Genomic DNA, 23,453 nt, shown 5'->3' with positions numbered 1-23,453 from the left:
TCCTGACTTCACCTAAGCTTTGGACGCCAAGAGTTTTCACGACTGGACTTAGGAAAATCCATTAAATCGTTTGATCAGTGCTAACAAGAGTTCCATATCACAGAGAAATCCCAACTTTAATGTTGCCAGCTCCGATACTGGACTTTACACCCGTCCAACACTTCTGCTGCCACAAGATCTCTCACACCCTTATAGAATTAAGTACGCAATACTTGGGCAAGAAAGGTTTAATTCCCAGTACATATAGGCCCTCATTCCAACCCTGGCGGTCATGGACCGCCAGAGTGGAGGGACACGGAAGCACCGCCAACAGGCTGGCGGTGCTTCAATGCCCATTCTGACCGCGGCGGTAAAGCCGCGGTCAGAAAAGGGGATCCAGCGGTTTCCTTCCGGAATACCCCTGGCTGGGCTGAATCTCAAGCAGCGCCGCCATGGAGATTCCGACCCCCTTCCTGCCATCCTGTTTCTGTCGGTTTTTACCGCCAGGAACAGGATGGTGGGAACGGGTGTCGTGGGGCCCCTGGGGGCCCCTGCACTGCCCATGCCACTGGCATGGGCAGTGCAGGGGCCCCCTGACAGGGCCCCAGAGACATTTTCACTGTCTGCATTGCAGACAGTGAAAATCGCGACGGGTGCAACTGACTGCAACTGCACCCGTCGCACCCCTGCAACTCCGCCGGCTCCATTCGGAGCCGGCTTCATTGTTGCAGGGCCTTTCCCACTGGGCCGGCGGGCGCTCTTTTGGCGGTCGCCCGCCGGCCCAGCGGGAAAGCCAGAATGGCCTCCGCGGTCTTTTGACCGCAGAGCGGCCAAATGGGGGTGACCACATGGCATAATGTCCTACAATACTACAAACCCACACTGCCACACACTCGATGGGAGAGGGATTTACACAAGGACATACCACCAAAAGACTTGGAAAGACTCTGCCACAACAATCTCAAGACCTTACACAGTATCAACCAGAGAGAATCAGGATTTATTGCTATCTGTGTTTTTGGAGATGAAAAGGTTGTCAGGCCTCTCTGGACTCCAAGTAAAGTTGATTCCGTATTTCGAGGACTGATTTTGCGAAGTCAGCTTATAAAGTTATGTACAGATAGTATTTCACTCCGACCCACCTTCATAATATGTTCCCTGTGACCTCAACACTATGCTGGCATTGAGGGAAGCAAGAAGGGGCATCCCTGCATATATGGTGGTCATGCACACTAATTCAGATGCTTTGGAAGGAGATATTGTGTGAAATCAAGGAAACCCTGGGATACCCTATCCCAGCTGACCAGACCTCAGTGATCTTGGGCATAGCACCCTCAACCATGAGAGGCAATAGTAGGGGCCAACAGGATACTTATCCGTCATATGATAGGGGCGGCCTAACAACTCAAAGCACTTTTTCTGGATGAAAAAGGTAGCCCCTCACATGGTTCCACAAGCCACCCAATAACTGCCATGAAGGAACAGGAGGAGCCATCAAAGATAGTCTAACACATTCAGAATGGAAATTTAACTGTACATGGCAACACTTGATAGACCACATGTCCAGACTAAATTACCAGTACTTCACTCCTCAATGTATCCTCACTTTGTGACTTTGAGTGACATGTGGGGCACACAACGTACAACTGAAGAACAAAGAAGGCCCCCACACATCTAACTTGTCCACCGGTTATGAACCAAGTAAATGCTGCCATTCTCTCAATACATTCTTGGTCCCGTACAAACCAACATGCAGCAGCCTCCTGATGCTGCATTACTTCCTCCCCTTATGTGATCTCAACATCTGCATGCTAGTACCCAGTGCATCATGCACACAATCTAACCTACTTATAGCCTGTTCTATCAGTATCAGCTCTCTCATAGCGACTCCTTTACATTCCTATTAACCCCTCACCAGTTTTGTACCACATCCCTATCCTTGCCATGTGGGCGATATGGCAACACTCCTTGGAATAATTTTATATTGTAAATACATGTGTCTGGTTTATGTACGCTTATTGACGTGATCACAGTTGTATTCCTGAAAATCTAATAAAATGATTTGTTACACAAAAAAAACTACAATACATAAACAACTTGTTAAATTACTATAGAGCTAGTGTGACATCCAGGGTCTACATTCACAAATACATGTATTTTAGATTGCAACGTTTACCTTTTATTTTTAGTGTCTCTTTAACTTCTAACGGTTCCATCAAAGTTAAATGACTTATTCTACAGGCGTATGTAACTCCATCATCTTCTTCAATTGTTGCCTTGAAAGTCAGCATACTGGTGACACTGTGTGTGTGGTCTTCAAATGTCAGTTCCTCAGTCTCATGAATATACTTTCCCTTAGAACGTGATACAGGTCCTATACACGGGGAGAGCTGCAGGTCTAGATCTTCTTCACTTCCGTCTCTGCATTGTTTGTACCAAGAAACTCCAATATCTTGAGGCTTGTAATAATTAATAAGACAGGTTAGAGCAACAGGTGTATTGTGAAGCAAGAGTGATGGTGTAATAATCCGAGAAACCTTCGGTGGAACTGAAAAGAGAAGAGGCAGAGAGATATGGGCACTGATTAGAATGGCAGCAAAACAAGAATTTCAGAAATCCAAAGAAAGGATCACCCCAGGACTCCCAGCTATGCCTCTCTGTATAGCTGTACATGTGGACGGTTCAATGTTTGAGGAAATGAGGCACAAGGTAAAGCAAAATCGCTGTTTATAGTGTGAGATATAAAGCATTAGACTTAGACTATCATTTAAATATTTCAATGATGAGGAGTTCGATTGAAGGCAATTTAGAGCTGCTAGGCTATTAACACTGGTACTGACTCACTGTGAACAACATTGCAATGCATCAATTCTTAGCCTCTGTCTTCCCCACTCGTCTACCTCTCCTTGTGTCTATGTGGAGTTGCAGAGAGGAGCCAGGTAGACAAACAGGAGTTACTAAACAAATTTACAATTCGGCAGAGCTGAGAGGAATGGAAGGTGCTTTGGAGGCTTATCTCTTCCTTCTTTGATGGCTCCTCCTGTTCCTTCATGGCAGTTATTGGGTGGCTCCAAAGTAAGTGACATTTGTGGACTGTTGGAGCTGCAAAAGAAGGAACAGAACCTGCAAACTGTGCTAGGGGCTTTTAAACTCACTACGTCTCCCAGCAGGCTTTTTTAGATCTTTCCTACACACAGCTTTAGCTTAAGTAGACTTACATTGGGATTTGTGTTCATCCCTTGCTTGATTTTATGACTTTCTTGTTTATTTAATTTTGCTGTTCTTTGTTTGAATCACCTGTAGCGTCCCCCATTATTTCATATTTTTTCTTGTCATTTTCAGGCTATACCTGGAGCACCCTGGGGACCTACTTGCAGATAACTGTTAATATTGACTAATAGGCAGGAAGTACACTATTCTACTTGAAAATCTCCTCCACTCCACACATCCACAAGTACCTGCACATCATCCACACCTGTTTGTCTAGCACCTACCTGAAGCTCAACCCCACTAAGGCAAAACTACTGTTATTTGCCACGAACAACAAGCAAGAAATAGTATTGATTTGTCTTAATGGCATGAACTTTGATAGCTTTGAATCCCAACTTTCACAAAAAGGTGAGTCACCTAGACTCTCCCAGGAATCCAACCTCAAACTGAAGGAACACACTGCCCCAAACACAGAAAGGCACCACCTCTCTCTTCTAACGAAAGTGAAACTGTTTCTTCTAAAAAGTGACTTCGGAACTGCTGTTCAACTCCTCATACTCTTGTATCTGAAAGTAGTTAACACCCTGCTCTAAGGCCTCAAATACTACACAATGGCCTTCCTAAAAGGCATTTTACATGCTGCATCAAATCTCATCCTCTGCTTGAAGAAAAGCGCTTGAAGAAATGTGGTCACATCATGCCCATCCTGACCAAACTAACTCCATCATTTACAAACCCATCATGGCCAGCAAACCCACTTATCTTGCAGAACATTCTACCATCAGCCAGGACACCATCAGACTGGAGACTAAGAAGCATGGGAAATAAAAAATCAGCAAGCTTTTTTGTCTATGCAACGATGATCCAAAACAACATACTTTATCCATCAGGACCACTCCAATTTCGGAAAAAGTTGAATATGCACCTCTTTAAAGAACACTACATTACAATGCAGTAACAATGCTCTTCTGCTTACAGAACCCAGGTACCTTTTCTATCACTCAATTCTATGCTTGCCTTTGACCCTGTACAGCGCTTCACTGCCTTTGGGTAGGTCTGTGCTATGCAAATAACCACATGCATACATAAGTTTAAAAACCCAGAGCTAATGATGCCAGTGCAACTCTGCAAGTGTTTTCATAGATATCTGAATACATTCAGTAAGAAATACACCACCCGTACTGTTAATGCCTTTTGGACAGCTGACCCAGATTTTGAGGTCAGCAATATCAAATGCAGCTGAAACGTCTAACTGGAGGACTCCTGTGACACCTCGAATATCTAGTGTTGTTCCCAACTTACTGAATGTACCTGTAAAAGCTGTCTCAGTTCATAACCAACCTTGTCACCAACTTGTGACCAGTCTAGAAGGTCAGTCTCTTCCAGTAAATTAGAGATCCACCTGACCAAGAATTTGTTTCCATACTTCGTGACAAAAGCAGAAGCAGTGTGAAATGCTTATAATTTGACTAGGTGGTCAGATCTGCACCGCTCATTTTCAGCAAACCTCGGCTCCCTGTTTTCCTGTTACAAGGGTCACAATCAGTGTCAGATGTAGGACTAAGTTGGTAATCCTTTGATTACACCTACAGCTAGCTGTTGGTGCATTGTACCTACAGGACAGCCTGATTTAAACTAGGCTAAATTGTGAGAAAATTCTAAATGAAAATATCTGAGAGGAAATTTCAAACTTTTTCATCTCTTCATTGATCGTAGGAACAAAGCGATTTTCAGGGGTGTTATTTTCCCAGGTGTGTCGATAAAGCAAGGTTATATTTCCTGTAAAGAAAGATCCTAAACGTCACACAATTCTGGAAAGGATGGTATTTTAGAGGTAAGTATCACTATGTGGTTAAAACCTTCTAAGTACAAAGAACAACTCTGCGACTGAGCTATAAGGCTTTCTGTGATGGGGCGTGGCTTGGAGAGCCAAGATGGCAGACAAGTTTTAACAGGGCTCGATCAAGAAGCCCTGATGATCCTTCTTTTATCCATACACAGGTATCCCATCGGGTGCTGCACTATAGCAGATTGCATCTGCCACGACCAGGAATCCCAGAACAAGTCTCCTACTCGTGTGGAAGACTGGGCACAACGACAGTAGAGAAGGCCCGTGCTGTCGGGCCTGAAGGAGAAGGCGAGAGACATCAGTGGCCGCGCTGGGCTGCGACACTGCAGCAGAGAGCTGTGACGACGGACCTGCTGTGCCTCCGGACTGGATCGCCACCCGACGTGACGCCTGCGGAACCCACACAGGGGACGGGGGTGAGTGGACCTGCGGTTGAAGGTTGCTGTGTGGGAGAGTGAGGCTCACCGGATCGGCTACCCAACGTCGCCAGGGCTTGAACTGACTTGAGGTGCGGACCGCAACAGACTGTATGCCTCTCTGTCAAGGCTGGAGGCCACTACGCTTTCCCCTGGCACACTGGTGCTGGGACCGCGTCAAGCTGCCAATTCCTCAAACAACTGCAAGCTGTCTTTCCCTCCACCCAGGCTGGGGCCCAACACACAGTATACACCTCGGACCTTGTAGGAGACAAGGGTTGTGGGCAATAAACACACCCCACACCTGCTTTCCCTGGTGGACTCATACCAGGCCTGCTTGACATGCATCACTCTGCTATGAAATCCTAATGACAGTATACAGCTGGGCACAGGGATATTGCTTCACTGCTAAGACATTCACATAATCCCCTGGGTTGATCAGGTACAACCTTCTTCTTGTCACTTGAAGCACCCCCATCCTTGCTTGCTCATATCATTGCAGTGGACTGTAAGACATTGCTGTCTTGCGGCACGGGACTGCTCGTGCTGCTGCACCCCATTAGACAACCCCAGGCGTAAGCAAGCAGGCCCTCCATCTCCAGGCTTACATCAGGGTTGGTGTTCCAATATGCATGTGTCTCTTCAGCAACGGTTCCTACCTATACTTCTCCATGATGCAGTCCACTGGAAAGTCCAGCTATTTTCTCGAAACAAATTTATTGTGTCTGACCCTCATGTGGTTAACTGACACTGCACAGCGGACTATTATAACTCAATTACTTACACTAAATAAGGCACACCATCCATGAGACTCCACGGGTCGACTGTGCTCCAGAACTGATAATAACTCGCAGGCGCCAGACTCCGATTCCCCTACGTCCACAGGACAAAAGCTAGATTCTATCTTGGTGGCAATAGAATGCCTTAGTACCTCCCTAGATCAAACGCAAAATTCCTTGGAACACAAGATCGACAAGGTGGTGGCTGATCTCACCCTGCTCCATGCAGACCATTGCAAACTGGCGGTCAAAACCCATTCCAAGGAGCATACTCTGAATGACCTTGCTTCCACGGCCCATCAGGTGGAAACCTAAGTACAGACACTACTAGATCGTGTGACTGTTTTGGATCATAGAGCAGAATATGCTGAGGGTATTTCCAGGAGGAATAATATTAATGTTGTGGGCATCCTAGAGGGAGTGGAAGGTAACAAGTCTGTCTCCTACGTAGAAAGGCAGACAAGCAGTCTGTTCCTGCCTGGTGTGCTCTTGCAATTCCACTGAACGCGCCCACCGGGTCCCGGCGCAGCCTCCACCACTGGGGTCAAACCCGAGGCCATTGCTGTTTCACCTGCTTCACTATGTAGACAGGAACTCTATACTACGTTAGGTGAGAGACATTACAGTGGAAAATGCTAAAGTAATGCTGTTCCCGGAGTATACCATCACAGTACAGAAACAGAGGAGTTCCTTGTCATCTGTGAAGTGCCAGTTGTGAGCCCTCAATTTCAAATACTCTCTTCTTTTCTTGGCAAGACTGTGAGTCATGGCCCAGGGGAAGACAAGGTTCAACCTCAGAAGCTGCTTGGATGTGGCAGGAATTGACGGGCCAGACTCCCGACCATCATAACCAACAACTCCAAATAGATCTCTACCCAGCTGCCGCCGAAATGGAAAATGCTGCAGAAATCACCTATCACAGTCAGACCATGCACCTGACCTACAACAGATTATATGGAGCAGGCATCCAGCCCTGCAACGGCGGCAGCCATCAGAGACATAAGACAAACTTCTGACCTTGATGAGGGTCCCAGTGGTTCCGGCAGCGAAGATGGTTCTCTAAGCAACGGTCTCTCAGAAACTGACTCTGTGGCTCCCCCCGATGTAACCCCACAAATGGCAAATGTTATTATTTGAATTAGGTACTGCTCTCGACCTCTACAGGTCAACATTCCCTGATACTCCTTGATATTATTATTCAACCCTGACTGTGTTTGGGTATCTTTGTCCTTTACCTACAATCTGCAAGCACTGAGTGGGGTGTCATGATGACTCTTCTTCTCTCTCTCTCATCCTTTTCCTAGCCACCCTCACTTCCTCCCTCATCCCCCTCTTGCCTCTTATTTCACCCCCCCATTGCACTTAATACTTGGACTCCATATAAACTTCACAGTAATACTATGAAACATGTTATGTCATTTATTCTGTTATTGCCTACACATTTGCTGCCCTTAAGACTTCCGTTGTTGGGCACCCTATCGACATGCCTCCTCTGTCACTACTCTCTTCCTCTATCTTTGGTGTACTGGACTATATAGTTTGGTGGTTTGGGCGGATACCAGTTGTCCCTCCTCTCTAATGGTATTCCTATTTTCTGTTTTTGTGGCTTATGTTCATTTTCTGCTGCACTTGTTTTTTGTCAGATGCAGCTCGACCTCCCTCCCACCACCCATAGCCTTGCTAATAGCTGTGGGACAGCTCCTTGGCCGGTCAGCAGCAGAATGCAACCTTACATCCTAATTGTCTACTAATGGCTCCCACTAAAGATCTCACATGGAATGTGTGAGGTATACATACACCTGCGCATAGGTACTCCATTTACTCATACCTTAGAAGGCACTCCGTCCAAATTGCGCTCCTGCAGGAAACGCACCTCACACTCCCAGAGACCAGTAGGCTGCAAAGGCGCTGCACCCACTTTGTGGCAGACAAGCACGATGTTGATACCAAGGGCCGCTATGTGTTTGTCAATTTGCGCTTAGATGGCTGACCGCTTTTACTAGGGTCAATATATGAGCCAAACACAGAGCAAGTTTCTGTCTTAACCAAGTTGTCTGGTGTTCTCGTTCGCTGGATTGGCCTTTCGTGGCTAATAGGGGGGACTTTAATAGTGTTATTGATCTGGAACTTGATCGCTCCTTCCCCTCAATGCCCACTACCCCCATGGTACTGGTCAGACTCCAGCACTGGCATCTGATTGATATCTGGCGCCAGCGTAATGCCACAGCTCACTTGTATTCATTTTTTTCTGATCCACAGCAATTGCACATCCGACCAGACAGAATCCTTTGTACAGATAATCTGATATCCACAGTCCTGTAAACTGACTATTTGGGTCAAACCCTCTCTGGCCACAACCCACAATATTTACAATGGACATGGGACAATTCCCCTCCCGTTATTCCCAATTGGCGGCTGCGACCCGAGGCATCACAGGACACCCCCTTCCGGGCATCGCTGAGAGCTGCTATAATTGACTATTTTGCCTGTAATTATGGCACCGACTTCACAAGATTCTTTGAAATGGGATGCATTTAAGGTCACCATGCATGGGCATTGTTTGGGCACACAGTGGAATATGCGTATAAGTCTATTGAAGGCAATCTTGAAGGTACACTTCGGCACCATGAGACACGTGCTATCCAGGAACCTAGGAAATGGAGCAGGCTAGCGGATAGGCACAAGGAACATCCGAAATTGCTGGAGAGATTGCGTTGCATCCAGTGCTTAATTTGTGCTTGTTGTTTCCAGTGCTGAGCACTGGCACTTATTTTTGAGGGCCGGCGCTTATTCTTCTGCCCCAAGCATTTGCTGAGAGCAAAAGACACATATGTGAAAGACGGGGGAAGAGAAAAACGAAAATGCTTCACAATGGGAGAAAGCAGAAAGCTGCAAGAGTGAGCTGAGTGGCTTTATGCGGATTGAAGAGGCACGGGGTCACTTCAGGATTACGCTGCCTCAGTATTCCTTGCTCGCACATTTAATTGCAGCAGCCACGTGTTTAAGAGGAGGGCTTTGGGCACTGGCACATTTTTATTTACAAATTAAGCACTGGTTGCATCAATTGCGCAGCTCACTTAGCCCGCACACGCGCCACGGCTGACAGGTCAGTTCGACTTTTAGTCTGACTGATCCATCAAGATCAATCCCGTACCCCTATTCTGGCACTGCATTGTGACACAGGTTCACCCACAACAAACACAACAAACTTGCGAGGCATTACACATCCTTGTATCAATCAACTGTGACGGCAGATTTAGAGGAATAAGGCGCAATCTTCTCCTTGCTCTCCTTGCCCCACCTAACAACCAAGCAGCGAGAACAATTGGAAAACCCTATTATACCAATAAAGATCCAGGAAAGCATACGCGCCCTCGCCACTGGCAAGACCCTGGGTCGCGACGGCTTCCCTGACAAATTTTACAACGTCTACGCCCCCTGTTAATTCCCCGCTTACAGCACCTATACGAAGAGGCACTGTCTACGGCCACCCTATCCGCCTCTCACCATGAGGCCCTGTTAGTTCCCTTCCCTTAACCTGGAAAAGATTCAACCGAGTTGGGCTCCTATAGGTCACTGGTGCTGCTTTGCGGTTAGTGCAGTTACTGTATGCACAGCCCGTGATTAGAGGCAAAACTGGCTCTGCCATTTCTGGGCCGATCTCGATCGATAGGGAGACCTGGCAAGGCTGCCCCCCTCCCCATATTTCTTTTCACTGGCAGTGGAACTGCTGGCAGCAGATCTTCAGTATTGCGGAGAGACGTGGGGCATTCCATTTGGTGACGGGCTACATATTGTGTTTCTCTTTGCAGATGATCTCCTCCTATACCTAAGGGACATTTCTACTGTCCCTGATGAAATCGCCGAAACACTGCAACGTTTTGCATCGTTGTCTGGTCTGCATGTGAACTGGGCTAAGTCATGTCTATTGCCTTTCGCACCGGAATCACCAAACCAGGAAATCACCTTCTCAAGTGTGCTTGTCCCCTGGCAGCCCAGGATGTTACAGTACTTGAGCATTCGCATATACCATTCTTTGGCAAATCTGTATGATGGGAATCTCATGTGTGCAGTCTCATCTATTAGAGCCCAGATGACCTTCTGGCAGACGCTTCCACTGTCGGTGATGGGAGGAGTAGCTCTTCTGAAGATGGTGGTTCTTCCCGGCTTCTGTATTATTTTTCCAACCTACCTTTATATATCCCAGCCAAATTCTTTAGGGATTTTGAGCCATGTATTAGGGAATTCATCTGGAACATGAGTTGCTGTAGAGTAGCACTGACAAAACTATATTCATTGCCTCGTGGTCCTGCGGTGCCAAATCCAGAACAATATTATTTAGCCTCTCAATTACAATGGGTGGCCAGGTGGCTCTCAGGTTTACAGTTGTCAGACACAGCCACAACGCTACCACCCTGGACGCTGTCCACAGTGTCACAATTGTTCCATCCAATTACGCAAACTAAGGTGCCTCACTCTGCTGCTGAGTGTTACGCATTGCTGTTATTGCTAAAGTCTTCATCTCAAATGTGCAACGGTCCCTTATGCACCCACACTAGCATTGATAGGTACTCCTAGAAATGCTATACCTACATGCACAATAGAACCGGAGGCCTGGTATTCTGGGGGACTACACACACTGGGGGACCTTTATGGCGAGGGCATTCTGACCCTTTCTGACGTACTGACAGACAACACTGGTTTGCTAACGGGACAGTTTCTCCTGTATAACTCCTTATTGGCGTAACTGACTCAGCACTGAGGTGACCTATCAGCCAAGTTGTCGACTCACCTGGTGGTACAGTATCTGCAGGTCATGGGATCGGGATGACCCCATGTGCACAGGCTGGCTGGCACATTACTGGCGCACACTACACCCATACATGCTGCTTTGCGTACCGGCTGGGACGGCAACTTAACCCAACCCTATACGGATAAGGAATGGGCAGCAGTCCTTGAAAGCCCCACAAACATACTGGTTGATGCACAGTTTCACCTGATACAGTTTTATATACTACATAGGGCCTATCTCACTTCTGCCAAAATCAATTGATTTTTCCACTGCACTGACGCTGCTTGCCCGTGATGCTTCACATTTTGTGGTTCTGCCCCTCCCTGAACACTTATTGGCAGGACATATCGGCCCGGGTCTCACATTGCACAGCACGTCGCATTGCAAACTTGGGAAGCAGGCATACTAAGCATGTTCCCTAGGGCCAAGAACTATAGAATGACCTCCTGGTTCCTAGACTTGGGTTTTTTGACGGCTAAGCGTCTTATTACAAAAAAGTGGAAATCTTTGGAGCCTCCTCGATTCAAGCATGGTCACAGTCCTTTCTTGTGTGGGCACAAGCAAAGGGGTTTGCATTGCGGAGAGAAGACAATATGGGATTGCGCAAGTATCTACTAGACCCCAGCTGGGATGCAATGCTATCTGAACTTAGAGCACTGATACATGAGGTAGATGGAGACACCCTGGACTTGTGAGCTGCAGTGGGGTTTTACAATGGTTGGTTGAGTGCTTCACGCCACACCCAGAGTCCCTGGCGTCCAGCTTCATTATCTGCCATGCTCACACAGATTACAGTTGATTCGGACTTGCAGTTGTGACGCTGGGATGCCTGGCTGGACGGGGCGAGCCGGAGATGGTGGGGGTAAGTGAGTTGCTGGAAATTAAAAGGACAGGCTCCAGTTGTTCTTTATGGAAACTTTTTTGTTTTTGCAAAAAAAAAACGAATCTATTCTGTCTCACCACAGAACTAATAAAGAATTCTTACAGGACCTATCCGACCTGTCTACCTTTCTGTACCATCTACCTTTCTGTACCACTGCATAGCCTGTTGATTGCAGATATATGTACATCTCCCGGTATCAGAATGTTTCTTTGACTGCCTCAAATGCCACACTTGTTGCTAACTGATATTTGTACCTTTGGGATAATGCCTGTTTGGTTTATACTGTCTGTAAGGGGGACTGCATCCCTGACTGATTTTGCTGCCAAATTGTTTGTAACTCTCTTACAAATGAATAAAAGAAGCTTAAAAAAACATAGAAGGCATTCTGTGAGAAACAGCAGAACTCAATGTATTAGATATTGTTGGTAAGTAATTGGGACTTAGGGCCTCATTATGACTTTGGCAATCTTCACAGAAGACTGCCGCAGACAGCATTCCGCCAGTGCTGGTGGTATGCTGGCCGCCCTATTAGGAGTTTTCCGCTGGGTAAGCGGGCAAAAACAGCGCTCCCACCCGCGTGCCCAGCAGAAAACTCACCACAACATTGGCGTCGGCTCGCAAAAGTGTGACGGGGCTGTCCGGGGGCCCCTGCACTGCCCATGCCAACTGCCCCCATTGGGCCCTCAATGCCTCCTTTCCGCCAGTCTTTGCATGGCCGTCTGACTACCATGCAAAAGCTGGGGGAAAGGGGACTCGTAATTCCCAGAGCAGCACTGCTGGCAGCGCCACCCTGGTGGATTGTGTTTGCAAGGCTGTCGACAAGCGGCAACCTGGTGGTGCCGGCGGTCTGACCATGGCAGTTTTGCCGCAGTCGTAATGTTACGCCTTTGACAGTGGTCCGACCGTGACCATGGTGGTCTGGTGACCGCCAGGGTCCAAATGAAGCCCTTAGTGTGCATGCAGATATACCCTGAAACCACCTCCAATAAGGGTATGTGTGGAAACAGCCATCTCATTTAGACACATTTAATTGGAAACGCTTGCAAATGTAACAACTACACATTTGGATGCGTTCAAAAAGCTAGTCCGTTGATTTCAATTTTGTAAATGTGTACTGTAGCAAACATTACAAAGGGTACATACTTAGCAGGAGGACAAAAGAACAGTCAAATAACGAGTTAAAATACAATTACAAAGAAAATAAGTGATCATTTATAGATGATAGGGGTTAACTGTATATGAGGAATAAATATAGTAAAGTGATGAGGAATTGATGTGTTAGCTATTCAAGAAATAAATGTTAATTTCCAAGCACAGAGTAAATTTCGACTGAGGAAATTACTGATTAGAGTCAGCAGAATAAATATTGCCATGTGTTTGAAGCTATGCAGCTGGTCAACATTTTAATTTCAGGGACGGGTATTGGCAAGTTGCAGAACAAATCTCTCCTGCATCATTGTTTAAGTGTTTGAATGATGACACATAAGCAAAGCTTCATGCAAAGTTAGATTGGGGTTTTGGCTCAGGGCACATCTTATTTTGGGCAGTAAATTGCACCACTGATTGGCTACTGCTTGTGTTAAACTTCCATTTGCCTACCGCATTTACAACTAGCAGTAATTCCAGCAGCCGCAATAATTGAGCAGAGTACATTGTAGCACTGGGTAGCTTTTTCTCCTTTTGAACAGTGGTATTCACCACGACCAATTGATACCAATTACGACTGGCAGTTTCCCCCCTTTTCATAAGTAGGGCCCACATCTTCACTTAGAAAAACACTAGCCAAAAATTACAGTAATAGTTAACTTATAAAAATCATTGCAAAAATAATTGCACACATTTATTATACATATCGATTGAGCCCATTTAAGTCCCAGTGTTTGCCAAGGCGTTAACATGAACTAGTGAAGGCATACTCCTTTCAGGGTTGTCATTGTGGCAGTAACGACTCTAACAGCTTTCACAATTCCTTTGACAAAGTTATTGGTGAAACATATACTGTTGTGGAGAAGAAAACATGTAGAAATCTATATAATCCAGGTCAGTACCTAACAATGTATAGGATTAATAGTAATCTTCGTTCTTGTCACAGTTATTACTAGAAATGCTGTAAATCACCCCCTCCCATCCCTTCTGGGCACTGCATATCCTTGGTTTACCACAAACCTTCTGTACTTCCAAGCATTAAGAACACTGGAGAACGGAAAGGATGGGCAGGTCGTATCGACTGGTACGAGGATGCCAGGTCTAGGGTTAATGAAGAGTACCAGTAAGTAATACTATTCATTATTTCTACATCCTATGTCCGCATCCCAGTCATTACTTTTGAGGTAAATCGAAGCAGAGAAGGTTTTCAAAAGGATAATATAAAACAGAACACAAAATAGGACTGCCATACCACAGTGTTCAATTAAACTTTACTCCCAATATTCTCATCAGAACTGATCTCAGGACAATAGTTTCAATTTTTTTCTCCTCATTGTCCACATGATTAATTCTATAATGTCTAAGAAATGTATTAGGTTCTGCACATGTTGCTACCTCACAAATGTCCACGAAAGGAACACCAGTAACCCTTCTCCATGATGCAGTCAAACTTGTCCTTGATTTCCAGGGATAGCAACAAGAAGGGGTCTTTCAGCTAAGGAATATCTCAAATGAACTGTGGACCTGATCCTTTTACTGATAGTTACTGATGCTTGTTTCTTGAACCGTGGCATCAAAGGTCGCAAACAGTGAATCAAATTTTCTCAAATTAGAAACCCTTTCAACATACTTCATCAAAGCCATCTTTACATCTAACAAATGTAGATTATTTGTTTTCCTAAAGGAGGATGTGGTTAAAGAACAAGTAATATTTAGTATTATTCCTGTTCTCGATTGTTAGCTGAGGCAATTTAAGGGAGAAAAGGAGGGCCTAATTTTAGAACCACTCCATCATCAAGAATAGACAGAAAGGGAGGTGAAGAAAAAAGTCTCACAGTTCTCACACCCTCTTGTCTCATGTTATGGCCACCAAGAATACTATCTTCGTGTTTAGAAATAACTCACATGGCTCAAATGGGAGTTCCAGTAAAGCTTATAGCACTAAAGGGGAATTCCAGGTAGGCGGTCCTAATGTTTTCTCTACCTTGTGCCAAAAAAAAACTTTTCGATAAACTGGAAGCAATATTTTCTCCTTCCCCCAAGTTTTCCCATAAACCTTTCTGAACATTTTCTAGATGTCCACTAGGATTTCAAAGTAGATACTGAAATGTATTCATTGAAACCTTCTCATAAAAAAGAATCAAAGGAAGCTGACACTCCAAAGGTGAGGATGATTGCTTCCACACTACAACTGAAAACATTTCTAATGCCTTGAGTGAGCTTTCAAAGTTAAAGCCATGCAGAAATTTCTGAACTGCCACAGCTACATGGGAAAATGAAACGCAGGGTCTACAGAGAGAGATAGTCATAATTTCAACATAGGAATCCATGACCTCCTCTGCCAAAAATGGTCAACCATGGTTACCTCATGAGATGGATTCAATATTCTCTGCAAGACTCTCAGAATTACCGGGATAGGGGAAAGGCATAAAGCAGTTTCTTATGCAACCTCACTGTACAGGCATCTACTTCCCACACACCCTTCCCTGGAAACCTCGAGCGGAACCTCTTGACCTTCCTGTTGCTTCTGGATGCAAAAAGATACACATATGGTGCCCAGAACCTCTTGCACATATCTTGAAAATTGCGGGAAGAGAGTAATTTCTTGAGATGGAAATCTGTGACTCAAGCAATCTGCCTGAATATTATCTTTCCCCTCAATGTACACTGCTTTCAATAAAAGAACATGCCTCTCCATCCACAGACCAATTCTCCAAACAATCTGGCTCAGAGACTTCGTCCTCGATGGAGATTTACACAAGGAACAGTCACAAAATTGTCTGAACAATCCATAACCTTAATCTGGAACCTTCTTAATACTTCCTTTATTCCAATTAACCCTCTCGTGTTGGAGGATCGATTGTTGTAAACCAATAGCCATTAACTCTTAACTGTATAATCCTTCAGTATTGCTCCCCAACCTAAAGTATTTGCATCTATTGTAACTAGTGCAAGGAAGAAAACCTTTTACCAATTGTTCTCTTCTTATCCACTACTTTAGATCGTATTTTACACAATGGGTGACTGGGATCAGTTTGTTTATATACTGAGAACTTGGAACCCACAGAGTTCAGATGGAGAACTACAAGATATAAATGCAGCGGAGGCCCATGAAACCAGAAATATGCAAGATGCCATCAACTCCTGTAGTCTTACTTGTGTCTTGACTTTATGAGTAAAGAGTCTTACAGACTCCTGAATCAGCAGATATTTTTGATCTGGAAGAAAAACCATTCCTTTCAGAGTATTATATCTTGCTCCAATAAAAATCAGTTCCTGTACCAGACCTTGGCCCTCATTATGACAATTGCGGTAAGTCCTGCTTACCTCCATGCTGACTGCCACCAACATACCGCTGGCATGGCGGGTTACCGCTACCCATATTATGACACACACATAAGAATCCTCCACTATACAGCCACACACACAAGTCCGCCAGCCAAAAGGTCAGTGATAAACTGGCGGTACCAAAACCCACACCGTTACGCCAACAGAACTACGCCCATAGCATAATGACACACGAATCACCGCAGCGGACATTCAATGGTGCTAAACCATTGGCGGTACATACCGCCACGCTCAAAATACACAAACACAAACAACACAGCACTACATTGGACAATTTAAACTACACACACCTGACACACATGCACACACCATACCCACAACACTTTAAAACACCCACCCACATTACTCACAACCCTTTAATTGACAACTGAGAGAGACAGACCAAGAGCACCCACAGAACCAGAGCCACATAACACCATCACCCATACACCATCCACGCACCTTACAGCACACACCCCAACACATCACCCCACACACCCGCACACACACCACTCACTCTACACCCATGGCATCACAAAGACACCCCAGGTTCTCAGAGGAGGAGCTAAGGGTCATGGTGGAGGAAATCAACCAGGTAGAGCCACAGATACTCAAATCACAGGTGCAGCAGACATCCATCGCTAGGAAGATGGAGCTATGGCGGAGAATTGTGGACAGGGTCAACGCCGTGGGACAGCACCCCAGAACAAGGGATGACATCAGGAAGAGGTGGAACAACCTACAGGGAAAGGTATGTTCCATGGTAGCAAGACACCAAATAGCAGTACCGAGGACTGACAGTAGACACCCACCTACTCGCCCACAACTAACAATATGGGAGGAGCAAGTCTTGGCAATACTGCATCCTGAGGGCCTCACAGGAGGACTGGACTCTGGTAAGTCAACTCTCTATTACTATCACCCCCTCTACCTGCATGCCATCACAAACCCCACCCGCACTCTCACCCCCATCACTCCACCACCTCACATACATCCCACCATCAAACCCACCCATCCCAATACAAAGCCCTGCACGTAACACCAATGCACGGACCCCCATCACAGACCTACATGGACACCCATCACTAAAGCATGCACACTAGAAACAATCACCTAGCCCACAAAATCACTACTCACACAAGGCAAAGCTGCCAGGGCAACAACAACCATAGAGGGCAACACACCATGCACAAGATGTCACACTCAGAAACAATAACACTGCATTTACATCCAGACTGGTCACCCACCCAACGTCACCTGAGAGGAGGTGCCAGCAACATCCAGTCCCCCCCCCCCCAGAAGAGGCCCACAGTGATGACAGCAGCTCTGGACGCCTGGACCTGGATGAGCAACATGGGCCATTAGGGACCTTCGGACAGCTGGGTACCCAGGCACAGTCCCATTCCACCACAGAGCCTTCCCCCTCAGGAAACACCACCACAGCACCCACCCAGCAGGCCCGTACCTCTGTCCCTAGGACACGTCAATCAGCAGTGTGTCCCACCACTACAGGGACCCTAGGGCACACCTCAAACACAGGACAATCAGGTACCTGGGGTCAGTGGCAGTGGGTACACGGTTCAGGGGACAGAGGCACAAGGCAACAGGGAAGCTGGGAGGACTGCTGTGCGACAGGGGGAGGACAGGCCCAGGAAACCGACCCTCCAGGAGGCACCCACCAACATCCTGTGAGCATACCACCATTCCCAGGAGACGATGGGCCAGATACTGGACAAGTTGCAGGAGACCCACCGGATGCAGGCGGGACAGTACCTAGGGATCAGGGAGGAACTGAAGGACATCAACGCCACCCTGGTCACCATTGCAGGAGTGCTGGCAGACATGGCCAACACCATGAGGGAGGCAGTGGCACACTACCAGGCCCCTGACACTAGCCAGACTACTGAACAGCCCTCCACCTCCGCTGCCGCTAGTGGACAGGAGTCCCCGCCACAGGAACAACAGGCCACCAGCAACCCTCCCCCTGCAGAAGGAGAACCCCCCCTGCAAACGGTCCCTGCGATCCAGGCAGAAGACAGAGACTATTGCCAAGACCCCCGCCAGGAAATAAGACTCTCATGATTGTCACCCTTGTGTCCCACTCTGTCACCCTGTCCACCTTGAACTGCCATTGCTCCTCTTCCTATGCCCCCTTGGACAATGCACCAGTGATACAAACAGACTGGGCTCTATCCTGGACATTCCTCCACCATCACCCCAGCCCATTGCACATCCCCCTCGACTTATTGGCACTTAAATAAACACCATTTAAAAAAATACAAGTATGGAGTCTGGTAAATTATTGAACTATGTATTCGTTTAACAAGCTTTAAACACTGCAATACAACTGTACAGTAATGTATACATAGGAATGACCTGTAGTAGGCTGCAGTCAACATACCAAGACCCAGAGTGGGGCACAGATATCTGAAAATAGAGATGTCAAAGGGTACAGTAAGTGGCCATAGAAGTGGGAGAATCTGCTTGTCATGTACTATGTCAAACACAAAACTGTCAATGTAGAGTGAAGTTACAGTGTCTCATCTGTGTGTCACTGGAAGTATTGTCGTATTATTGCAGTTCAGTTGTCCTTCAGCCTCATCCTCCTGCAGAAAAGGCACATGGCATCTCAAGGCAAGGTTGTGCAACATGCAGCATGCCATGATGATCTGGCAGACCTTCTTGGGTGAGTAGGACAGGATCCACCAGTTAGATGGAGGCAAAGAAACCTGGCCTTCAGGAGGTCAAAGGTCCTCTCGATAATCCTTCTTGTCCACCCATGTGCCTCATAGTAACGTTCCTCTGCCCTTGTCCTGGCATTCCTCACTGGGGTCAGTAGCCATGAATGGTTGAGGTAACCAGAATCACCTGCAAATATGGAGGGACAACTGTTAGCCACACACTAACCCTTAGGGCCCACATCATACCCATACACCAACATCCACTGGGTGGGAACCAGAGCTCACCTATTAGCTACACCCTGTTCCTCTGGAGTTGAGCCATCACATATGGGATGCTGCTATTCCGCAAGATAAAGGCATCATGCACAGACCCAGGATACTTTGCATTGACATGGGAGATGTACTGGTCTGCCAGGCACACTCATTGAGTGAAAGCTCTTTCGATTCCTGAACACTTCTACATTTCTCCAGGGGGGTGGGGGGGGGGGGACAAATGCAATATGTGTACCATCAATAGCTCCAATAATGTTGGGGATATGTCCCATTGCATAGAAGTCAGCTTTCACTGTGGCCAAATCCTCCACCTGGGGGAATAGGATGTAGCTGTGCATGAGTTTTATCAGGGCAGACAACACTCTGGTCAGCACTATTGAGAACACTGGCTGTGACATTCCTGCTGCCAAGCCCACTGTCACTTGGAAGGAGCCAGTTGCCAAGAAATGGAGCACAAGTAGGACTTGCACAAGAGGGGGGATCCCGGTGGGCTGATGGAGAGCAGATATTAGGTCAGGCTCCAATTGTGCATACAGCTCTGTGATTGTGGCCCTGTCAAGTCTATAGGTGAGGATGATGTGCCTGTCCTCCATAGTTGCCAAGTCCACCAGGGGTCTGTACACAGGGGGTTGTCTCCATCTCCTATTCATCTGCAGCAGTTGTAATCTAGGTGAGCAGCTGGTCAGTATTCCACATTACCCAACACTACACTGCATTGCATGTTGTGACTGTAACAGCATATTGTTGTATGGGCCCAAATGGTGCATATTTGTACTGTGACGCAGTTGGGTCGGGCTCGATTGTGTCGTGGTTGTTCCCTGAGTCTCCAGAGGTGAGTTCTTTGACTTCTTTGTTCTGTTTCCACCATGATTTTGATGTCGTTGATACCGCCCTGGAAAAGGTGGCAGATATGTGTCTCATATTACTGTGGTTGGTACATTGTCTTCCACCTGGCTGTTTGCGGTTACCACCGTGGTGCTTGTTGCTACCGCCGTGGCGGTTGGTGTGTTAAAGTGGCTGTCTGTCTGAGCGGTTTCCACCGTGGTCATGATTCCATTTTTGCTACCACTGGCCTGTTGGCGGTATTACCGCTGCTTTATCACCAACCTCAAGGGTTGTAATGAGGGCCTTAGTTGACATTTCTTTAGATTCATAAGAAACCCATGTTGTTCAACTCAGGAGCCCAGTCAGACCCATGCCCCCACTTCATATACAACCTTGGAAGAACCACCATCATCCCAGCACTCACCACTATCATCAACATCTCTATAGCCACCACCACCTTCCTGTCTTGCAGTAAAAATGCAGAAGTCAAAGCCCCATTGAAGAAACAAAGAAACCAAAAGCAGACTCCCAACAACCTCAGTAGCTACAGATCCATCTTGCTCCTGCCTTTGCCAGCTAAAGTCATGGAGAAAGTCATCAATACCCAACTTGCAGATCATCTAGAACACAATCAACTCCTAGATAGCTCTCACGCTGGCTTTCGCACCAACCTCAGCATAGAAACAGGCCTCATTGCGGCCACCAATGACATCATAAGCATCCTCGACCACGGAGAGACGACCACACTCATCCTCCTCGATCTCTGCAGTCCCGCTCTCAAGTGGATATCCGCCTTCTTCATGAACAGAACTCAACGAGTTAGACTCCCCCTCCCACAACTTAGAACTCAAGAACTCATCTGCAGAGTCGGTCAAGGATTGTCACTTGACCCAGAACTCATCAACATCTACATGACGACCCTGGCAGACATCTTCAGAGCCCACAGTATCAACATAGTATCCTATGCCGACAACACACAGATCATGCTCTCCCCTACAGACTCAACCAGCACCACCAAAGCAAATTTTGCCAACGGCATGAGCAACATTGCTGCTTGAATGAAAAAGAACTGTCTCCAGGCCAACACAGACAAAGTAGAAGTCCTTATCTTCAGTAAAAACCACTCCCCATGGACGCCTCTTGGTAGCCCTCTGAACTTGGCTTCCCACCCACCTCGGAGTACCATGCCAAGACTTCACGATCATCCTGGACACCACCCTCTCTATGAGCACTCAGATCAATGCTGTTGTTTCATCATGCTTCCACATCCTCTGAATGCTACGCAGGATTTTCAAGTGGATGCCACTTAACACCAGACCAACAGTCACCCAGGCTGTTATCACAAGCAGACTTGAGTACGGAAACGCCCTCTACTTCGGAATCTCAGCCCATGTTCTATGCAACTCTAAACAACCCAGAACGCTGCAGCCAGATTCACCCTGGATATCCAGAGAAATAACCACATCTCTCCACATCTCAGCAATCTCAACTGCCTCCTAGTCTAGGAAATGTTTACTTCAAGCTACTCACCCATGCTTAACAAAGCTCTTCACACCAGTCCAGCATACCTCAATCACCGCCACAAATTCTACCAGACACAATTGATCTGCATTTCAGGCAAGAGCACACACCTCTTGCATAAAGAAATCCAGAAGTGGAGGATGCCCTTTCTCATACCTTGCAGCCAAGACCTGAATGACCTCCCACAACACCTCAGAACCTCGCCCGCTCTTATAAAGGAACCTCAAGACATGACTCTTCAAGACGAAATAGGCATGAACCTCTCCTCCACCATCAGGCCTGTCCTACTCAGTGCCTGGACACACTCACAGGTGACTTACCGTGCTCTACAAATCCACATAACATAATATTGTTACAGCTACTTTGTCACAGCTCCTAATCCCTAAAACGTTTTCTCTTTTGTTGGGGCATGAAAATAACAACTGTCCAAATAGGGGAGCACATTCTACCTCTGAAAATGAAAAAGAGCCACCAGTGATGCCACCATATTTATAAACCCTCTCAGAGCCGATTGTATCACAAAAAGCAGCACTCTGAACTGAAAATGTCTTGCTGACACATAATCTTAGGTATTTCAGATGGCAACAGCTACCAGCACATGGAAGTAGGCGTTCATCCTGCTAAGCATTATTAGAAAGCTGCTTTCAGGAACCAGCGGGATAATCTTTTGAAGATTCTCCATTCTGAACAACACTGATTTCACTCATGTCGTCATATTACCATCCTGAATCCCCCTGAAAGTTTGGGATGTAGGAAGATAATGAAGTACACACTAGTTCCCTTCTACCTCTTCAAAACTGGCACCATTGCTCTCTTCACTTAAGGTACTTTGATGGCTTTTCTGAAAGCCACTCACTTAGTTAGACACTTTGACCATGTTCTTGACTTCAAATCCTTGATAGGATTCAAAATATAAAAGGAGACCTTTCAAAATATCTTGTCTCCCCTTCGCCTGAAATAACTTTGACTCGAACGTCTTCAAATCTGAATAGATGCAGGGGATCCTCAGCTTGATCAAGACTGAGACTTCTTGCACTGGAACTGGAAGTTTCTTTTGTTGTGCTTTGTTACCAAGAGCTTTCCCTTGCTTTTGATACTAGCATGATTTATGTCTTCTCTACCATTGCCTGAAGAATTTGTCAAAATATCCTGAAACACTAGCCTAGCGTTTTTTTTCTGTTGCTGCTTGAATGAAGAACAGTGCTTCTATTCTTTGAAGAGTTTATGAAATGTTTCTTCTCCCTCTGATCCAAACAATGTTACTGCTTGAAAAAGCATTTTTATAGCAGCAGCTTCTGAGACATCTGTGTACACCGGCCTTTTAGAAACTTATTCTGTCTTGCAATTATTACTGCAGGAGCTGATAAGGCTTGAAGCCCTAACAACATCAAATTAAACAGCAGACAGAAGTTCTATCTGTTCTCCATATTTTCCAACAAATTGGAACATTTACCTCTTTCTCTGACTGCTTTATACAATGATTTAAAATTGATATCAAATACTGCTCAATGTGTGCGCCATAAATGCCTGCTCTTAGAACAAGTCGAGACCCTGAGTATGCCTTTTTCAGAGAAGAGCCCACTTTTTATGTGTTAAATCTTTAATTATACAGTCATCTGACACGGAAGTCTTTCGCCACTATCTGCCTACAACAGGATCAATCGTTACTGCTTGTGGCAATTTTTTTTCCATTTTATCAAGCAGATATAATGTGAGGATCGATCAGAAACTGAAATTTTATTTTGGTCTTACCACTAATGTTAAACAGTATC

At 46.2% G+C, this 23,453-nt stretch overlaps 1 protein-coding gene across 2 annotated transcripts in view; it reads right to left on the bottom strand.

Annotated features, from left to right (window-relative positions):
• Nucleotides 1-23,453, bottom strand: part of LOC138284672 (uncharacterized) — a 215,988-nt gene that overhangs the window by 101,155 nt on the left and 91,380 nt on the right. For both annotated transcript variants that reach the window (XM_069223739.1, XM_069223740.1), the window contains one exon: nt 2,156-2,527. In XM_069223739.1, coding sequence (XP_069079840.1) covers nt 2,156-2,527 — 372 coding nt within the window. The remainder of the gene's footprint in view (nt 1-2,155; nt 2,528-23,453) is intronic.

The sequence above is a fragment of the Pleurodeles waltl genome, chromosome 3_1, assembly GCF_031143425.1.
Source record: "Pleurodeles waltl isolate 20211129_DDA chromosome 3_1, aPleWal1.hap1.20221129, whole genome shotgun sequence".
In the NCBI taxonomy this organism is placed as follows: domain Eukaryota; kingdom Metazoa; phylum Chordata; class Amphibia; order Caudata; family Salamandridae; genus Pleurodeles; species Pleurodeles waltl.
Note: the sequence above shows the minus strand (reverse complement) of the source record. Positions and strands in the feature narration are given on the sequence as shown.